Source organism: Talpa occidentalis, unplaced genomic scaffold, assembly GCF_014898055.3.
Source record: "Talpa occidentalis isolate TD23 unplaced genomic scaffold, MPIMG_talOcc4v2.1 talOcc4.13, whole genome shotgun sequence".
NCBI classification, from domain to species: Eukaryota; Metazoa; Chordata; class Mammalia; order Eulipotyphla; family Talpidae; genus Talpa; species Talpa occidentalis.
Window position 1 is genome coordinate 69,340,364 of NW_023601322.1, and position 19,765 is coordinate 69,360,128.

The 19,765-nt window shown below is 40.0% G+C and overlaps 1 protein-coding gene and 1 long non-coding RNA gene across 4 annotated transcripts in view; one reads left to right on the forward strand and one right to left on the reverse strand.

Moving 5' to 3' along the window:
* Positions 1 to 19,765, forward strand: part of ETF1 (eukaryotic translation termination factor 1) — a 27,523-nt gene continuing 7,758 nt past the window's right edge. The window contains exons 1-4 of one of the 3 annotated variants that reach the window (XM_037509205.2): positions 1 to 138; positions 298 to 401; positions 18,272 to 18,447; positions 19,130 to 19,269. In XM_037509205.2, coding sequence (XP_037365102.1) covers positions 316 to 401; positions 18,272 to 18,447; positions 19,130 to 19,269 — 402 coding nt within the window. In that variant the 5' untranslated portion in view covers positions 1 to 138; positions 298 to 315. Of the gene's footprint in view, positions 139 to 297; positions 402 to 6,735; positions 6,757 to 8,060; positions 8,121 to 18,271; positions 18,448 to 19,129; positions 19,270 to 19,765 lie in introns of those variants that run through there. The other 2 variants (XM_037509206.2, XM_054694347.1) reach the window with 2 other exon arrangements.
* LOC119243425 (uncharacterized) overlaps positions 15,638 to 19,765 on the reverse strand; it is a 24,166-nt gene continuing 20,038 nt past the window's right edge. Inside the window, exon 4 of the long non-coding RNA XR_005124706.2 lies at positions 15,638 to 16,720. This is a non-coding gene — a long non-coding RNA (uncharacterized LOC119243425). The remainder of the gene's footprint in view (positions 16,721 to 19,765) is intronic.

Consider the following 19,765-nt stretch of genomic DNA (forward strand, 5'->3'; position numbering starts at 1 on the left):
TGTCACAGGCCCCATGTGAGCGGATTGCAACACATGCAGCTGCCTGGAGAGAGGGAGCCGGTGTCCTACGTCAGAGCCGCCGCCGCGGAGCCGCCGCCGGGGAGGAGCAGCCGCTGCCGCCCAGGACTGGGCCCTTAGGTAAACCGGGGAAAGGAAAGGCCAGGGACTACCGCGGCGGGCCGCCCGGGCGGGAAGAGGAGGGCCTCTCTGGGGTGGCAAGGAAGGGAGCCGCTCTGCCCCAGCGGCGGCGCTAACTCTGTGGTCTTGGTGTCTCCGGGCCCCGCCGGGCCGCTCTAGGGAGGAGGAGGCGAGAAGATGGCGGACGACCCCAGTGCTGCCGACAGGAACGTGGAGATCTGGAAGATCAAGAAGCTCATCAAGAGCTTGGAGGCGGCCCGCGGGTGAGCGCCGCGTCCGGCCCCCCCGTGCCCTCTTGGTTCCCGGACCCCTCACGATGGCCGCCCCCGCGCCGCATGGCCGGATGAGGAGAACCAGGCACTAGCTAACTCCCGCCTTCTGGACCTCTGGGTGGTAGCCCCCAACTCAGGGGCGAGCGTCTGCCCGGTTGGCCCAAGAAAGTGTCCTTCCCCCCGCTTGGGGGTAAGTGGCCGCACTCGCGGGGCTCGAACCACTTGACCCAGTCGTGGTGGACCGCTGTTACTTTTGTACCCCTCCCAGGCCCTTGAATGCAGCCACTCCCTCTGAGCTCCAGGTGCTGCCCACCTGACTCGGGTGATGTTGGGGGAGAAGGCACGGCCTTCTTTTCCGAACGCCCTTCCCTGATTTCCTCTCTTCTTGTTCCTCAGTCAGACCTCATTAAAATGGCCTCCCCCTCTCGACCTTCTGATACCCGTGTGTGTGGGTGAAGTTTGGACGGGCAGGAAAGACTAGGTGGTCAGGGACTACCTCTTTCTGACTTCCCCGATGCCTGTGGATTTTAGCAGCTGTCTTAAGATGACTTCCATGGAGCTTCCTGGTTTTAGCTGTTTCACGACCTACCTGTAAATTGAAAATGCCAGCGTGTGCGGGGTGGGAGAATAAGGGAGCTTTTACTTTATGAATCTATACTGCCCAAGAGCAACGCAGATTATGTGGCTGTTTGATTTGAGCTATAAGAACAGGGTTTCTGTAGCTGCCCCTCTCTGTAACTTATGTGGAGAGTTGCCTTTGCCCTGAGGCTTGTTGGCGTTCAGAGCTGAATTAGGTCGACTCTCAGTCTCTATTTCTAAATTTTGTGAGAAATTGGGGTGTGTCTGTTGTAGGAAGGTAGGCTGGTTACAAACTGATCGTAACATTATACTGTTTTTATATTAAAATAGAAGGATTAGTGATTTTAGGAAGGTGTGTCGATGGCATTCCTGTTTTCTATTTATTTTGTTGTTTTCCTAGTTATAGGAAGTTTTTACTTACAGGATGTGGACCCAAAAAAATGCGTTTGGAACATTACATATTTTTGTGTCTGAGCATTCTTAGAATAGCAGAGTGGCTTGCCCCAGGCCATGTTGAAAGTTGTTTTCAGCACAAGAATTGGGCATTCTGACTATCAGTCCCGGTCTGTCCTTTGTCAGTCATTTGCAGCGAGCAACTAGAGGATCACCATCCCCTCAAACTCTGTTACTACTTAATGAAAGGGTATTCTTAACTCCTCACAAGGCTCAGGGTTAACAGATTGCTTTTGCTTTTGTGTTTCGTTCTCAATAAATTAGGACAGTTTTGCTAAGGAATGTAACTTCTGAAAGTTTGGCCTTATCCAGTGACTTGGGCTTTTCTTACTCTAATATGAATTGGAGGTTACAACTTACTCTTTATTCTTTAGGTTGCTTTTCTTTGAATTTAATAGACTATTTAGACCTAATTAATAATCTTATGGGAACTTGAACCCAGATGGTTCTATGCCACATGGTATAATGAGTAATTGTTTCCCAAATGTGACAGTGTAATACAAAAGGGGTAATATAGGTCTTGACCCATCATAGTGCACTACCAGGAATTAGCCAGGTTATTTTGTTTCACTGGGATTTTCTGTTGTGTTACTTGAATCCTTTAGTAGAGTATGACTTTCATATAGATTGTATTGTTGCTGTTTTGTTTTAAGTGAGATGTAACCTGTATATTTGTTCTCTTGAGTTACTTTAATTTGGAGGTTTACATGTATTCTTTGAGGAAGACAAAAATACAAATTCACAACATTGATAACACAGTTTATTAAGGAAGAGCATTCCTTTCTATTGCCTAGTGAAGGAAATATTCTTAAATTGTTTCCTGGCCATGTTGCCTAGCCACTTGAAACTTTTATACTCCTCTGTAAAGTTTGCAAAGACTCCACCTCTTTAATTAGTGTAAAGCATAAGTTTTCTTCCCAGCCATAGTTTGAAAATTTTGGACAGAGTTGAGATATATAAAATAACTGAGAGTTTTCTTCTGAATTGCCTGGTTTGCTTTTATTCAGAGGTTGTATCTTGATACATCTCGAAAATTTAAAATCTCAGCCATCTGTGGGCATCAGTAAGGGAGTGACAGTTGACTCTGTTGGACTCATGTTCCCCAATACGTAATAGTTCCTTTTCAGGAATAGCTTTTTTTATGACTAAATTATATTAAAATCAGGCTATTTCACTTATCAATATACAGTAAGAAATGTTCTACCTTCTTTACATCACTCTGAAATATTTTTGGGGCAAATTAATGGATTTTAAAGATAAACTGAATGGCAAACAAATCTATTTGCTGGTGTTTGGGTGCAACCTGTGTGTTTTAAGAGAAAACTAATGAGTTGAACCACGGTTATTAGCACTTTGATAGTGCAGTGGAGTGGTGAATTAATAGAATTGTCCCGGAAATGAAGTTGTTTTGGGGGTTCGTTTGTTTTCTTTGGCCTGTCACAGCAGTGTAGAATTCTGAGCATGTGAGTCAGATTCATTGGTTTTAAACAACACTAAGTAATGCTGGGATAAAAGTAATTTTAAAATAGAAATAGGCAATATGTGATTGCTTCTTTATATGACCCAAATATAGTGTAGGTTTAAAAGAAACCTCCTGCAAAATTGACTAATTAAATATTGAAGTTACAGAGCATGATAATTTATTGAGCCCTTAGTCACTAGTATAATATAGACACTGTGTCAAGCAAACATTACTTCGTTTAATCTTCACAACAGCCACCATTTGATAGACAGGGCAACTGAGGCTGAGAGATTAAATAATTTACTCTCCAAAGCGTCACAGAGCTAGAATGTAGCAGAGTCCAGGATTTGAACCAGTGTAGTCTATTGGACAATGGAATTGTTTTATGTTTTCAAAAAACTGTAAGACTGGATTTACTCAAATTGTAATCTGAGCTTATAACAGACTATGTTATTGTCTTAGAAGTACATTTGTGGGAGCCAAAATGTCTAAAATGGAGAACTTGACTAGGAGTCAGTTTTTGTAGCCAGCATCATACTTAATTTTCTGAGTTGAGGATTATTACATGTAACTGAATTTAAGTTGAGTGGAACGTGCTATTTAGTTTCATATAAGCCTGACTGAATGCTAGTTTCAGGATGTGCTCGGAAAATAATCAGCCGGTTTTTTTGCTCTACATACGTGCCACTTAAAGTTAGTGGTAGTTCTTCCCAGTTTATGATTGCTTCTGGCATATTCTCTATAGTTGGTTTAATGAGGACATATGTATATATAAGCCAAAACTGGAACTAGGGCCATGTGAACGGAGCTGTGCTTGTCCTTATTCTGAATAAGGAGCTAAAGCAGATGAACATATGTTAGAGGAAAGGTAGGTGGGAAATTTTGGTTGTTGTTTTTTTCTGGTGTCTTCTGAGCCGGCATGAGGTAGCCCCAGAAATAGTGTTGGAAGCTTCATAGTTTTTAGATAAAGAAATAATCATAGCCTGTCCTGGTCATGGGCAGTGGTGAATGTGACAAAGGAACAGACAAGGTTAGTTTGAGCTAAGTTATGTCTGTGAGTGTTACAATATTTTTTCACTTAACTTCAGCAGGGAACCTTGTATATTTCAGATAAAATGCAGGCACAGTCAAATAAGATCAGCATGGTTCTGTAAACTTTATTTGGTCTATGGTCCTTCAGCATTTTTAAAGCTTACTGTTTGGTTAAAAATAACTTAAGAGATCTTGACTCTGAACGAAATACAAATTATATGGCCGTGACTTCTTATCCCCAGACATAACTCTTGGTGTGGGGTGATGTGACTCTTCACTGCTTTGAATACCAGATGTGTGAGGTTTTTTCCCCCACACTAAGCATTCTCCGGTTCTCTGCTAAGTGTCCTGTAATTTAATTCAGATCTGACACAACCTGGAGTTGGCATTAGATCCCACAAAGTAAAGGACTCAGTCTCACAAGACTGACCCCACTTACAAGGTGAGACCAGGCCTCCCCTACTTCTCACCAACAGCCTGTAAATTGGAGGTTGTTATGACTCCTCAGTTTCAGCCATTTGCTACAATGGCCCACAGAACTCGGGGAAACAGGTTTATGTTTGCTTTGTAATATATTACAAAGGATATTGCATTATAAAGGATACAGGTGAAAAGGTACATAGTGGGGGCTTCCCCGGTGGCGCAGCAGTTGAGCACTGGGTTGTGAAGCTGCCCTCAGCCTCTGCAGAGCCGTTTCAATCCCTGGCTGCTCCCCGGCCACTGAAGGAGGGTCCCACATGGTGCGCAGACCTCTCCTGCCGCCCGCTGCTCCCCTCAGCACTGTACTTCAGTCCTTCTGCCTGCTCTGCTCCCCGCTCTGGCTCTGGTGAATTCTCTCACCCTCCCGCGCTTCTGACTGTGTCTAGTGCTTGTATAGATAAATGGAAATAAATCTTTAAAAAGAAAAGGTACATAGTGGGAGGCCCTGAAAGGTTTACCAACCCAGAAGTTCATTAAATCCTATTCAAGAGTTTTTAATAGTTTAATCTACAATCCCAACCCTACCCCCCAGGTTCCACAATGGGGCTGAAAATTCCATCCCACAGAATCACTTGGTCTTTCTGGGAATTAATCTCATCCTGAGATTATTTAGGTTTCCTACCTAAGTCACCTAATTAGCATAAACTTAGGTTTGCTCCAAAGGAACTATGGATGACCCAAAAAAGAAAGAAATAGGAAATTCTACGGATTTTACTAGTCCTGCCAAAAGTCAGGACAAAGACCAACATCATCCCTTTCCTTACCCCACCTTCCCCCATTTTGCTTTCCACAGTTTCGGGTACAGTCAACCATGATCTGAAAATGTTAGGAATTCTGAAAAATCATATCCACATAACTTTTGTCACTGCAGATTGTTAAAAATGTTCTGTTTTACTATTGTTAATCTCTTTCTGTGCCTGGTTTATAAATTAAATGTTATCATAAATATGTATGGGAAAAACATACCCAGAGTTTACTACTATCTGTTTTTCAGACATCCCCTGGAGTCTTGAAAAGTCCTGATAAATACGGGGGGATTCCACATAACCATCTTTTTTAATCTCCACAAAACTACTCACTTATAATTAAAGGTTAATTAATTTTTTGAGATATTAAATAAGTTTTTTCAAATCTTATAGATGCGTAATATGGACAGGTTTTTAATATGATTTGGATAAATGTGCTTGATACCTTTCCCAAGTGAAACTTGTTGATTTATAAAACATTCATGTGTATAGTACTTGAAATGTTCTTAAAAGTAGTGAAACTGCAGGTACTTTACTTTAGTTCTTTGTATCTTTAAGGGATTGGTTATAACTAAAGTGATACTTTGTAGTCTTTTATACTTAATACCAAAGCATTCAAGCTCTTCAGGAGGGTTTTATTTTCTCCATCCTCTCTTCTGCTTGAACCACCCACCTCCTTTCTGCCTCTGATATTTATACTGGTAAAAGACCCTGAGAGAGAATAGTCAAAAATTAAAATACTTGATTTCCTGAGAAGAGAATGAGTGTAGAACAGTTAACTACAGGGGTCTTGGTGGCCTCTTCTTAAGGGATCAGACTACAGATACCACAACACTCTGAACTGTGAGAGAGAGAAAAACAGTAGTAAAGGGAAGAAGGGAAAATAGGAGTGTGTTTGATAGGAGTGGTCCTCAGTTCACCCCATATGTCATAGGCTGCCTGTCTCAATTCAGCACTAGTCCTGACAGTCACTGTATACTGGCGTGGTGTTCTATACACTGAATCCAGTGAACAGTTACTCTTTGAATTTCAACTCTTGACAGACTTCTCATTGTCATACCACCTATACTTAGTCTTGCAGGGAAGGAAAGATTAATCTGGACAATGCCCTAGGTAAGCAGGAGAGCCTAATTGCACCACCATGTCACCATGTACAGTGCAGGTTAGGGCCCCACTCACTTTTAGCAGAGGGTGTGTTTTCTATGAGCTTGAGTATGAGAATGTGCTCAAAGCACATCTTGTGCTAGAAAGATGTTTGGTTATGAGAAAACTTGAAATGTCTGTTTTACAGCTTGACTGAATGGTTTTAGATCCTATTTGAAGAATCAAGGCAAAAATGACCTCTTTCCCCAGGCCCACTGCTGGAACTGTCCAATTGAGAACTTGGACAGGGAAAATTTCTCCAGGGATCTCAGAATAGAACCTTCTCCTAGGATACATTCTGTAGGTGTCTTGTAATTCTTCAGTATCCTACTATCTTAGTGAGGGGGAGAAGGAATTAGGGAGATTCAAAGAGTTTTTTCCCAGCAGCTTGGAAATTATGAGGTTTCTCATAAGAGCACTGGCCTCAGAGAACATGATGAAGTCGTCTCTGGTAATAGCTTTATCTCATACCTTTGGACACACTTTGCAACCTACTATTAGAATGAAAACTTCCCCTTTGTCTTTTTTTTTTTTCCCCCCTCAAATCTAAGTGAAGATTAAGAAAATAGAATAAATCCTTCTCATTTTTTGGTCAGTTGTTTACATCTCTACATTAATTTGGGGTTACATTTATTTCTCCTTATGTGTACATGCTTCACTCGTCCTCCATCAAACCTCCACAGAGCCTGAAGATTGTTTTTGTATACTTTGCCAGTGTGTCTTTTTATTTATATTCCACAGATAAGTGAAACCGTCTAATATCTGTGTTTCACCTTCTGACATTTCATTTAGCATAATCACCTCAGGGCATATCAATGTTGTCTCAGAAGGCACTCTTTCATCCCATTGAGTATTGAGTGTATTTCCACAGTTTCTTTTTTTTTTTTTTTTTTTTTAAGATTTATTTATTTATGCATACAAGAACTGGAATGTAGGCCAGAGGTGTGAGGAGGGGGGTTGAGAGAATTCACCAGAGACAGAGTGGGGAACAGAACAGGCAGATTGACTGAAAAGTATACTGCTGAGGGGAGCAGCAGTCGAGATAGGAGAGCTCTGCTGCGCCATGTGGGTAGCTTCCTGGCCAGCCGGGGATGGAACTGTTGCTTCAGAGACTGCTGATAGCTTCACAGTTCTGTGCTTAACCCCTTGCACCACCAGGGAGGCCCTCCACAATTTATCTAGGGGTATTTAGTTAGGTTGGTTCCGTGGCTTGGCGATTGTGAAAAGTGCTGCCATGAATTTAGGACTAAATAAGTTTTTCATATTAGTGTTTTCATATTCTTTGGGTAAAAACATGACAGAGATATTGCTGGATCATGAGGGATTTCTTTTTCTTTTTTTTGAGGTGTCTACTGTTTTCCACAGACACTCCACCAAATTACATTCCCACCAATAGTAGAGGAGTATTCCTTTTTCTCCACATCCTTGCCAATGTTTGTTGTTTCTCTTCTTTTTGATACAGGCCATTCTCCCAGGGGTGAGGTGGTATGCCATTGTAGTTTTGGTTTGCATTTCCCTTATAATAAATGATGTTGAACAATTTTTCACGTGCCCATAGACCATATGAATGTCTTACAATCGTGTTTATTTAGGTCTCTTGCCCATTTTTGATCGGTTGTCTCTTTGTTGTTGTAGGATAAAGAATGGTTTCAAGCTCCCCCAAAACAATTGATTTGGATTAAAAGCCATAATTTCATTATTAATCTCTCATATATACAAATGTATAAGCTGACTTTATTCTTTTACATTTTGTAGATTGATCAACCTTTCTGTGCTTTAATCCAGCCCTTTCTCTTTCATCTACTTTAAAACATGGTATGTAATAGGTGCCTTAATATGTATTTGTTTGCTTTATCCTTTTTATAAGTTGTTTCATAGCTTTATTTTAACATGAGTATTTTTAGACATAAAGCTTTCATCTAGTGTATACTTTGCCTTTACTATTGTCACTGTCCTTCCTACCCACTTCCAAGAACTTTACATTTTTAGATGCCTGACAGCTGCTTGTCGTGCATACAACTTGGAGGTTTGGGGCCTTTACTCTTCTGTTTTCCCATTTTTTATCTGATCCTCTAAAAGGCCTCATTTAAATAGACAAATCCCAAATAGGCAAAAGCTTATCTATTCCCCGATGTGTGTGTGGCCTTCTAAATTAGGTGCGTCCTTCCCCCCCCCCAACTTATATTGAAGTATGTGAAAAATGAAACCCACAAATGTTTTTTTACTATTAATCCATTGATTTATAGCATTTATCAAATACCCACTATGAGTTTGACACTAGACATTTTGAAAATATGTAATACAATGAGAACATAGTGTAAAACACAACCCTGAACTGATACTAGAAGCCATTTCCAGCCCCATATGCAGCAGTTGAGCGCTGGGTTGTGAAGCTGCCCGCAGCCTCCACTGCGGCGGTTCGATCCCCGGCCATCGGAGGAGGGTCCCACATGGCGCCCATACCTCTCCTGCCGCCCGCTGCTCCCCTCAGCAGTGTACTTCGGTCCTTCTGCCTGCTCTGCTCCCCACTCTGGCTCTGGTGAATTCTCTCACCCTCCCGCGCTTCTGACTGTACCCAGTGCTTGTATAAATAAATAACTAAATCTTTAAAAAAAAAAAAACTCAGCACATATTAAAGGGGGTGTGCTGTAAGCAGCTAACAAGGATCCTGAATGAGGTGTTTGATATTGTCAAAAACCAAGAGATTGTTTGACTACTCAGATTTTCTAAGCTAGGCAAGTATCGAAAAATGTTGCTTTGGGCAATAGCATTGTTTGGCTGATATGTGATGAAGTGGAGCTCTAACTGACCTACAACTTAGAACTTGTAATTGAAATTCACTCTTTATTACAAACCACTTAGCCTGAAATTAGATCCAAATGCTTTCTGTTGGTTGCTGGTTGGTGAGCTTTCAGGGTATTATTGCCCATGTGATACCTTATTGGTAAAGTCAGCACAGTTAGCTTAAAGGTAGTGCAAATGCAAGTTTGCCTTTCAGTTTAAATTTTAGTTTGCAGATAATGAAAACGTACTTGTTACTGATTCCCAAACAATTTCTTTCTTTTTTCTTTTTCTTTTTTTAAGATTTATTTATTTGTTTATTTATACATGCACTGGGTACAGTCAGAAGCGCGGGAGGGTGAGAGAATTCGCCAGAGCGGGGAGCAGAGCAGGCAGAAGGACTGAAGTACACTGCTGAGGGAAGCAGTGGGTGCGGCAGGAGAGGTCTGCGCGCCATGTGGGTCCCTCGCCCAGTGGCCGGAGATCGAACTGGCACTGCAGAGGCTGTGGGCAGTCTCGCAGCCCAGAGCTCAACCGCTGCGCCACCAGGGAGGCCCCCCCAAACAATTTCTTAATAATTCTGGATATTTTTAGCTTATCCCTGGAAAAAGGTTTTCTTTTCTGACTACCCCATTTTCTGACATCTTCTCGCCTTTATTTAAGGAGGACCCTCAGGAAAGACCCTTAGAGATTCATGGCTCAGGAGATACTTCTTGGTCCAATAACAAAACTGTTTTTCTTAAGATGAGTTGAATAGCATACATTTTGACTCTTCAGAATGGTTGTGTGAGGAAAGCTGTAATTGGCATTTCATGGGTGAAAATGTTGAAGTGCAGAATGCCTAGTAAGTTACAGTGCTAAATTCTGTTTTCCACTTTCTCATTTCTGAGCTTATGATCCTACCTTAACCACATTCCCTTGCTTTTCAATTAATATCTCTTTTGCTGAATAGAAACATCTCCCATTCTCTTCTGAAAAGAGGGACTCGTGACTCTTGTGCAAGGAGGTTTGTGATTTACTAGAGGGAGGGAGTGTGCTGAGACCAAGGAACCAATGATAACGGAGGGACTTGGGTACCAAACATCTCTATTCTTAACGAGCTTTGGGGGTGGTGAGGGGAAATAACTTGATTTTTAGTGCTTTCCCTGAAGCTGATTTGTGTATTAGAAGATTAAGAGGAAAGCTATGACTTTTGTTTTATTTGAAAAGTTCTTGCAAAGTGGTTAAGAAAGAAGTGTGGTGGAATTTCTTGTTTGTAGGGTCCCTAATGCTGGTGTAATTGATATTTCCTGGCTTTGCACTGTTGTGACAACACAGAAAAATTTTCCACCTTCTGCTACTCCCTGATGGAATATTCCACTTGGTTAATTTTGTGACATTGTTATAATTTTTTTTTTTTTTTTTTTAAAGATTTATTTATTTATTTATTTATACAAGCACTGGGTACAGTCAGAGGCGCGGGAGGGTGAGAGAATTCACCAGAGGCAGAGCAGGGACCAGAGCAGGCAGAAGGACCGAAGTACACTGCTGAAGGGAGCAGCGGGCGTCAGGAGAGGTCTGCGCACCATGTGGGACCCTCCTCCGGTGGCCGGGGAGCAGCTGGGGATCGAACCGGCACTGCAGAGGCTGCGGGCAGCTTCGCAACCCAACGCTCAACCACTGAGCCACAGGGGAGGCCCGACATTGTTATAATTTTTAAGACAAAGTAAATGATTGTGATTGTAGAAGCAGCTGATATGCCACCAGATGTATATGTGAGTAATCTTAGTGCTCTTGAGGATAAAACACTCCACTGAACCTTTGTAAACTTTTTGCTGAAAATTTTTGGGGCATCTGAGTTACTCTATTCTCTAAGATAAAGGGTACCTTTAATGTCTCAAAATGTTCAGTTCTTAGTTCTCATAAATAGTCCTCTACATATCTGCTACTGGCATCTGACCCCAGGTGGAGTGCACAATATTTCAGAAAGTTTTGTCTGACCTTTTTGCTTAGTAACAGAATCCTCCTAGTTTCCTCCTAGTTTGGTGTTTATAAAAAAGCAGTTCCATCTACCTCTCACCTGCATCATAGATGATATTGGTAGCGAAGAGCAAGTAGGTGAGAAGAAACGAAATTAAGGGCTGCAAAGGAAGGTACTCTGAAAGTATTGATTTTTTTTTTATGGTAAAAAGACTAACAATAGGATAGGATGCTAATGGAGGGACAGTTAGTCATTTTAGGCACATATTAATTCCTCTGCAGAGATTAACAAAATCATTTTTAATTGGCATTTTATTTGGTGGTTTAGAAAAAATCTCCGGAGCTGCTTAGAAAGAGCTTTATAGAGAAGGCCCTTTTCTGATATAGAGTTAACTATTCATTCATCAAATATTTGAGAATCCAGTGTATGCTAAAATGATTTCTGCCCTCAAGAACCTAAAGTAGACCTACTGTACACACTAAGTGCCTTTTCACTGTTGAATACTGGGCAGAAGAGAAAACAGGTCAGATCTTTGAAGGAACTGACTATGGGTAATATCAAAATACTAAACCCATGTCACAACTGTGAGATAAAGTCACTTTTCATGTAACCATTTAAAGTTTTGAAGAGGTGGCCTCCCTGGTGGCGCAGGGGGTTAAGACACAGCTTATGAGGCTATCCACAGCTACTGCAGCCCAAGTTCCATCCCTGACCAGGGAGGTGACCCACATGGTGCAGCAGACCTCTCCTGACTCGCCCGCTGCTGCCCTCAGCAGTGTATTCCAGTCAGTCTGTTCTGCTCCCCACTCTGTCTCTGGTGAATCCTCTCACCCGCTGCACCTCTGGCCTGTACCCCAGTTCTTGTATGCATAAATAAATCTTTTTAAAAATAATAAAAATAAAATTTTGGAGAGGAATGAATTTCTATATTCCTCCCTTATGATAAATTACAAAGACGTGTTTCTGGTGTTCTGACCATGCTGTTTTGAACTGCATTTTTGGTTTCTTTCTTTTGTTGGAAGATTTGGCAGATCCTATAATCTGATTAAGGTGATCATCACTTAACCATAATCTAGTCGTTTCTCTCTTTGGGCCTACTCAGATTCAAGTAAGACTTCAACTGAACTAACATTGCTTTTTGTCTTCCTACTTCTAGCTATGTTGTAATGCTAACTCTTTTCTTTTAAAGGGTAGGGAGTAAGGGGGACAAGAATCTGGAGTTCCATCTAGTTAACATTTAGTGAGATTGTACTACCTGCTATTAATGTTAGACACTTGCCCTTTTTTAAAAAAAAAATAGAATCCTATGACCTTGTGCGGTAGAATTTGCGATCCAGAGGGATTTATGGACCCCACCCTCACCCCAGACCAAAGAGATCCAAGACACTGAGGACTACAAATCCTATAATGTCACCACCAAAGGGAGCATTGCTGGGAACTGAGGGTAGCGTTAAGCAGCCAGGGTTGGTATATAACCGGACATCTAGGGTTGGGGTGAGGGGGGTTCTCCTGTTTTCAGCGTGCTATTGGGGTCCCAGCTCAGTGGAACTGGTAGCACGCATTCACCAATTTGTCCCTTTTTTTTTTTTCCTCAGCTATTCCTTTCATTTCCAACCTTTTTTGTAAATAAAACCTTTATTAACCTTTTTGTGTGTGCCTGCAGTTGAATCTTATTGTAAGTCCCTTTTAAGCCCATAGGTGAAGACTCACAGTCAGATTTGTTGCCCTGTAACAGAATTTGTTGGATTCTATTTGAAAATTGAGACTCCCAGATGTATTAGTCACTGTCTTCATTCTCCCTGTTCAAGAGTTATTGCATCAGAATAGAGTGAAAGGATAATTTATATTTATTTATTCTTTGTATCTGAGCATTTGTTTTACATGTTTAGAAAACTTGCCAAGGATTCTGGGGTTCTCCAGCATATTGGAGGATAGACAAGCCTGTCGCAACCACATGTGTTTTGTTTTTCCCATTTAACCTTTCTGTAGTGTTCTTGAATATTGATGGTGAGCCTTGATAAGGTATTTGCAGGTCAAAGAGTGCCTACATTTTCCTGTTTGGGGCTGCATCAGAAAGCCCCTGGCATCCAAAGGCTGCAGCTATCATCTGAGGGAAGGGATAACTATCAGCTGTTCCTTTAAGTTCTCTTCCTTCCTGAATTTTGTCTAGTTTTGTTTACTGTCTGTATTTAGTCTATTTACAACTACTTCTTCCTCCTGTCTCCCAGCTGCTTTATTCTCAGATGTTAGTCCTCTGGTGGAAGTTTTAGTGAACCGTCTGTGATAAGGGACAGTATCCCTAAAGTGATAACAAGAAATCTGAGAGCAGAGACCCGGAAGCCTTAAGCAGCACATTGTTGTCTGTTGTGTGTTGGTCAGCCAGTTTTTACGATCTGCCTGTGAATCATTCATTGCTGTACTTCACGATTAATGGCTCTTGAATGAGAGCCTTTTGATTTTGAAAAAGTGGTAATTGTGACAAAGCACAAGAGTGAATAAAAATATTAAAAATTAAAGAAGGTTATAGTCCATATATGTAGCAAGCAACTCCTTAGTGAGAACTTCATTTCTCATTCTCCCCTGTGGGTCGTTTGCTCTACTTGAAAATGAAATATTCCACTTCCTTGATTTTATTTTGATGTTTACACAAACTGGTCTAACGACTTTGATGACTTGTTGGAGGTTAAATGAGTGTTGATTTGGTTTGGGAACTTCCCTGGAAAAAACTTTAATCTGCTTGTATTAAACCCAACATATAAAACAAAAACATCAGAGATTATAAAGTAGCATCCATCTCTAAAGTTAGAAATCATCCCTTTAGTAATCCTTGCCTCTTCTTCCTGTCAGGTATCATAATAAAGATGAATTCAGAAACTTAAGGTTTCACCCCAGAGCATATAGGGAGAGGCATAAAAGGAAACTTTAAAAAAAAGGAATTTTTTGACTTTAAGTCAAAATTCAAAAGGAGTAAGAGACTGAAACTTAGTGTTTCAGGTTTAGCACCTTGGTAAATATATGTCAAGACATTTTGGCAAGCTACACTTTGGGACCATTTTTTTAAAAAAATGGAATTCTATAATAAGATTATGTTCTTAGGTGTCTTACCTACTTTGTTCTTAGAATATTGTGACAAAACTGTAAGGTTTTGTCAACCACCTCTGGGCAAGGTTGCTAAAGAAATGCTTATCTTCTTAACCTGTCTGCAGTGGAAAATAAATAGCTGCTTATCTTAAGGTCACAACTTTGTCCTGCAGTGGTTATCTTGCTTTAAGGATTTCCTCTAGGCATTTTGGCCTCACCAGGTAATTTGTCCCAACTTTTCTTAAGTTGCAAATGTTGGATTTGTTGGTGCCTGTTCTCTTCTGAGCTCTGCTTCTTTACCTCTTCTATTAGTGGCGCCCCTTCTCTTTCTGTTATAGCGCAGCCCCGATACAAAAGGGGGTGCCTGACTGTGGGTCCTCACCTGCGCGCTTAAAAGGACTTATCAATTCTCTACTGCAGGCACACACGAAAGGTTAATAAAAGGTTTATTTACAAGGGAAGGGCAAATGAGGAAATGTGCAGCTCAGGGAGAAAAATGGGAGACAAAGTTTTAAATGCGTCCTACCCGATCCACCGATCTGGAATCCCAAATGGCACTCAGAGTTGTCCACGAGCCAGGAGCAGTGAAGCCAGGAGGCTAGCCGAGAGAGCAAGCCCCCCAAGGCCCACGTGTCTGCTTTTTATACCCAACCTGGCTGCTTAACTCCACCCTCAGGTCCCAGCCACTTTCCCTTTGATGGTGACGGGATTTGTCTTTCCCAATGTCTTGATGACTTTGGTCTGGAGTGGGGGTGGAGTCCACAAAGCCTGTATGGGATTAGCTCAGGACATCCTTTCCCCCTAACATTTCCATTCCCTGCTGATGGCCTGTTGGCTAGTTGCATCTCCTAGGAAACTACTCTGTAAATCAGAGCATGTCAACTTTCAAAAACTGCACCCTTTTTGAGAAATAGCTCCCTTAGTCTCTAAAGATTTCCAAGAGCCTGTAGAGAAATATGCTCTCTGGAGAATTGTTGTTCTGAAAACAAGCTAAGCCTGTAAAGATTGTATTCAGAAGTATGTTTTCTGTTTTCCCCATCATGTATATTTTCATATTATGCATGTGCATATGTTGACAAACCCTGTGTCAGATGTACCTGCCTTCCTCACCTCCCCCTTCTTGTGATATTATGTACATAACTTAAATCCTCTGTAGAGAAAGACAGGTAGATGGCACCTACAACCTCAAAGAACATTGACTGTAAGGAGCTTTCTAAATAATAATAATAATAGATGTCTTTTGAGAATTGTTTTTTCATCTAGTTGAGAAATTTGAATGTGACCACAGAATTGTATGCAACTGATCTTTTGATTCTTTTTTTCCCTTGTCCTAGCTTAGAGAAGTTCCTTTTGTGTAGTTGTACTATGAAATTTAAAATAAAAACATTTTACATAGTGGTCCATTTTACAATATAAATGTGTATATACTTGAGCCAGGGGTTATTCTGAATCACTCTAGTGTATTAGTACTGTGTTTGAAATTTGAGCTGATTTGAATAGAGGCCTGCTATTGATATAGATGAAGAAATAACTATGGATCAGGTTTTGTGGTTTGTAGGATTTTATTTTATAGAAACCATACTTTGGAAGCAACCTTGTTTTCTGACCATTTTGCCTATGTTTGTGATGACAACTGGGGGTGCTTACCATGTTCCTTTTAGTCTCTGGTTTGGCTAGAGTACTTGCTCCCGGATCCAAGGGGTGGCAGCAGAGCACACACCATAATTTACCTTGTGCTGTCATTAGTCATCTTACAGCGTTTTGGTTAAAGTACCACAAAGGTTATAAACCAGCCTTCTAGACTTTGAGTATAAACACCTGTGGTGGATTTGCCCAATATAATATCTGATGACAGTATATTTTGATAGTGGAAGATCTAGTCATTTTGTCTGCTTATAAAGAAAATGTGTCTTCCTTGATACCTATGGAATTTACCACTGGTAGAAAACTTTCAGAGGGCACAGCATGCCGCTTATAAATGAGCCTGTTTCTAGTGCTAATACTAAGGAAAACCAAATACAGTGATAGACATTTGTGAAATTAGTTTTGCTATACGAAGGTGTGCCCAAGCATTTTCAGATTTCAGACATCTGTAGTTATAAAACTAATAGTTTTTTTTATTTTGTCGTTGTTCCTTTCCCTGAGCCTCTTCCCTTCTTTATCAGTCATTTGATACATAAGCCCCTTTGGCTTAATATTGTACCCACCTATAATTTCTTTTTCTTGCCGCCTTCTACTGGACACTGGATATGTGAGATTCTGTTGTGTTGGGCTATTGTGAAATTATGCAGACTCAGTAATTAGGGAAAAGTTTGTCTAAGTCCTCTGCCCATTTTTTTATAGGAGTTGTCTTTTTGTTGCTGTGTTACAAGAGTTCTCTACGTATCCCAGATATAAGTGCCTTGTCAGATGTATGAATTGCAATTTTTTTCTCCCATTCTGCAAGTTGTCTTTTCACTTCTCGATGGTGTCTTTGAGTCACCAGTTTTCTTTTTGGTGAAGTCCACTGCATCCAGATAATCCAGTGTTTTAAATAGTAATTTTTCGTTGTTGTTTGGGTATTGAGAGTTTGTTGTGATTTATGTTTCTTAAACTGGAAAGTCAAAGGTGAAGAAAAGCCCCTTAAGGAATGGAACTTTAAAGGAACCATTTTTAAAAAGTCATCTAGTATGAATTCAGATGGTTTTAATGTGCGGTAAAGAACTAAGAACTGCTTAACAAAATTTACCATTTTAACCATTTTTAAGTATTCAGTTCAGTAGTGTTAAGTGCTTTCACATTACTGTACAGCTAATCTCAAGAACCCTTCATCTTGTAAAACGGAAAATACATACCCATTAAAAAACAAATTCCTATTTCCCCTCCAGCCACAGGCAACCACCATTCTGTTCATTTCTAGATTTGACTGCTCTAAATACATCATACAAGGGGAATCATACAGTATTTGTCCTTTTATGGCTGGCTTACTCCTCTTAGCATGTGTTTGTTTCATCCATGTGTCACAATTTCCTTCAAGGCTGAATAATATCCCATTGTATCTATCTGACCTTTTATTATTCATTCGCTAAAGAACATTTGAATAGTTTCAACCTTTCCGCTTTTGTGAAATGTTGTTAATGTGCTTTATTGCACAAGTACCTATATGATTCCTAGTTTTCAAGCTTTGGGGTATAATTACAGAAAATGGGATTGATAGACAATTTATTGTCTTTGTTATTTGAGGAACTGCCACACTGTTGTACCATTTTACATTACCATCAGCCATGTACACCTGGGTCCTACTTTCTCCACATCTTCACCAACACTTGTTATTTTTCAGAATTTTGAATGTGAGGGTCTTTTTTGCTAGTGGTTATCCTAATAGGTGTGAAGCAGTTTTGTGTTTGGATTTGCATTATCTTAGTGATTAGTGACAAATTGATAATGTTGTTTTATTTGTTTCTTGTAAAAATAGGAATGTTGAGTTAAGATAGTTATTAACTAGTGGTGCTAATAAGTGTCTTGAGAATGTGTGACTAACAAGTGATGTTGCTGGCATCAGTGTAGAGTTGAGTTTACAAAAGATTCCTAGCATATATTCCAAGATTCTCCTTTCCCATTATTAAGCTATTTAGGGTGCTAAGTTAGTGATTATAGATTTTAAAGGTGAGCCTGTAATTTAAAGAAAAATGGGAAACAGGGTAATAATAAGTAGTATTTTCCCTAGATTTTGGAAAGCTTGTTGCATCATCCTGTGATGGCATCTGCCACTGCAGAACAGTCAGATTCCAAGCCTCTGCCATGGGCTCACTGTCAGATTCTAGCCTATTGTCACCCCTTTATCAAAGCTTCTTTCTTAATCCCTGAGAAATGAAGTGTTTCAAAAGTATGTCTTGAATTGCCTGCCTTTATATAATTAATATTCCATAGCTAATACTCATTCAAATGAGTGAGCACACTGTGTGTTCTGAACACTGCTCTAGCTCTGGATATACTTGATTACACTGGTACAGTCTTAACTCTCACCATCCCAGCTACCTTAAGGGTGATATAGTTCTGTTATTTTGGGAACATCTCCATCTAGCTCCCTTTACTTATGATAAAGCATGAATTAAAACTATTTATTTATTTGGTATTTGAACCTGCAATGTTCTTTATTCCACAGCAATGGCACAAGCATGATATCATTGATCATTCCGCCCAAAGACCAGATTTCCCGAGTGGCAAAAATGTTAGCAGATGAATTTGGAACTGCATCTAACATTAAGTCACGAGTAAACCGCCTTTCAGTCCTGGGAGCCATTACATCTGTACAACAAAGACTCAAACTTTATAACAAAGGTAATTTGGAACTCAATCATATGCCTCCTCTACTTTGTCATGGTTATATTTTCAACTTTGATTCTTCCGTGATGCTTTTGCCCCTCATTGGTGTTTCCTTCAGCCAGCCTTTGGCAACCTCCCTTTTGCCTTGGAGTTCCCCTGCCCGTCTTTTTAAGGTTTTGTTGTTGTTGTTTTTAAGTTAAGTAGTATTTACTGTACTTAAATGAATAAATCCTCCTTTTGAAAACATCTCAAAATGGCGTTTCAAAATCAGGGAAAGAATTATGCTTGAGTGATTTACAAATATTTCTTTATTTAAATCATGATTTAAAGGGGCAGGGACAATAGACTTGGAAACATTTTCTATTATCGAAAATAATTAAGGGGTGGGGTGAGGAAAGGAGAGAATGGGGTCAAAATAAGGGGGTTGCAATTGTATGGGGAATATAAAAATTTAAAAAAGGACAATGACAAATTAATAACAATATTAAAAAGACATTTTTCATGTGTATAGATTCATGGAAATACTGCTCAAAGAAGTTATTTCCTTTTCCCAAAGGAGAAAAAAGTGAAAAATAAAAGGACATCATGAAACATAAAAAATTAATAATAAAATAAAGATGACCCAAAAAAAAAAAAAAAAGAAAGAAAATAATTAGATGCGGGTTTAAGTAGAGAAATTTGTTTGTATTCTTTGCAGTACCTCCAAATGGCCTGGTTGTTTACTGTGGTACAATTGTAACAGAAGAAGGAAAGGAAAAGAAAGTCAACATTGACTTTGAACCTTTCAAACCAATTAATACATCATTGTATTTGTGTGACAACAAATTCCATACAGAGGTAAGAATAACCCAAAAAAGAAACCACATTCAAATTAGCAATCTCTCCCAATTCTCCCCCCTAGATGTTTCAGTTCTAGGCTGCTACCATCTCTTTTGTGTCTATAGATTTGCTTAGAATTTGTCATATGAATGGAATCATAGTGGGTGACTATTTGTGACTGCCTTCTTTCCTTTAGCCTAGTATTTTCAAGGTTTGTCCTTAATGTGGTATGTATCTGTACTCCTTCCCTTTTTACTGACACATACTTGCAATATTTTATCTCTTTATGGTTGTACCACATTTTGGCCAGTCATCAGCTTGTGTCATTTCTGCCATTTGGCTGTTATGAATAGTGCTATTTTGAGTATATGTATACTGGTTTCTGTGTGACTATATTTTCAAGTTTCTTGGGTATGTACCTGGAAGCGGAAATTCAACGATGTTTAGTCTTTTGAGGAATTGCAGATTGTTTTCTAAATTATTGTATCACTTCACAAATCTCTGGCTCTGTTTA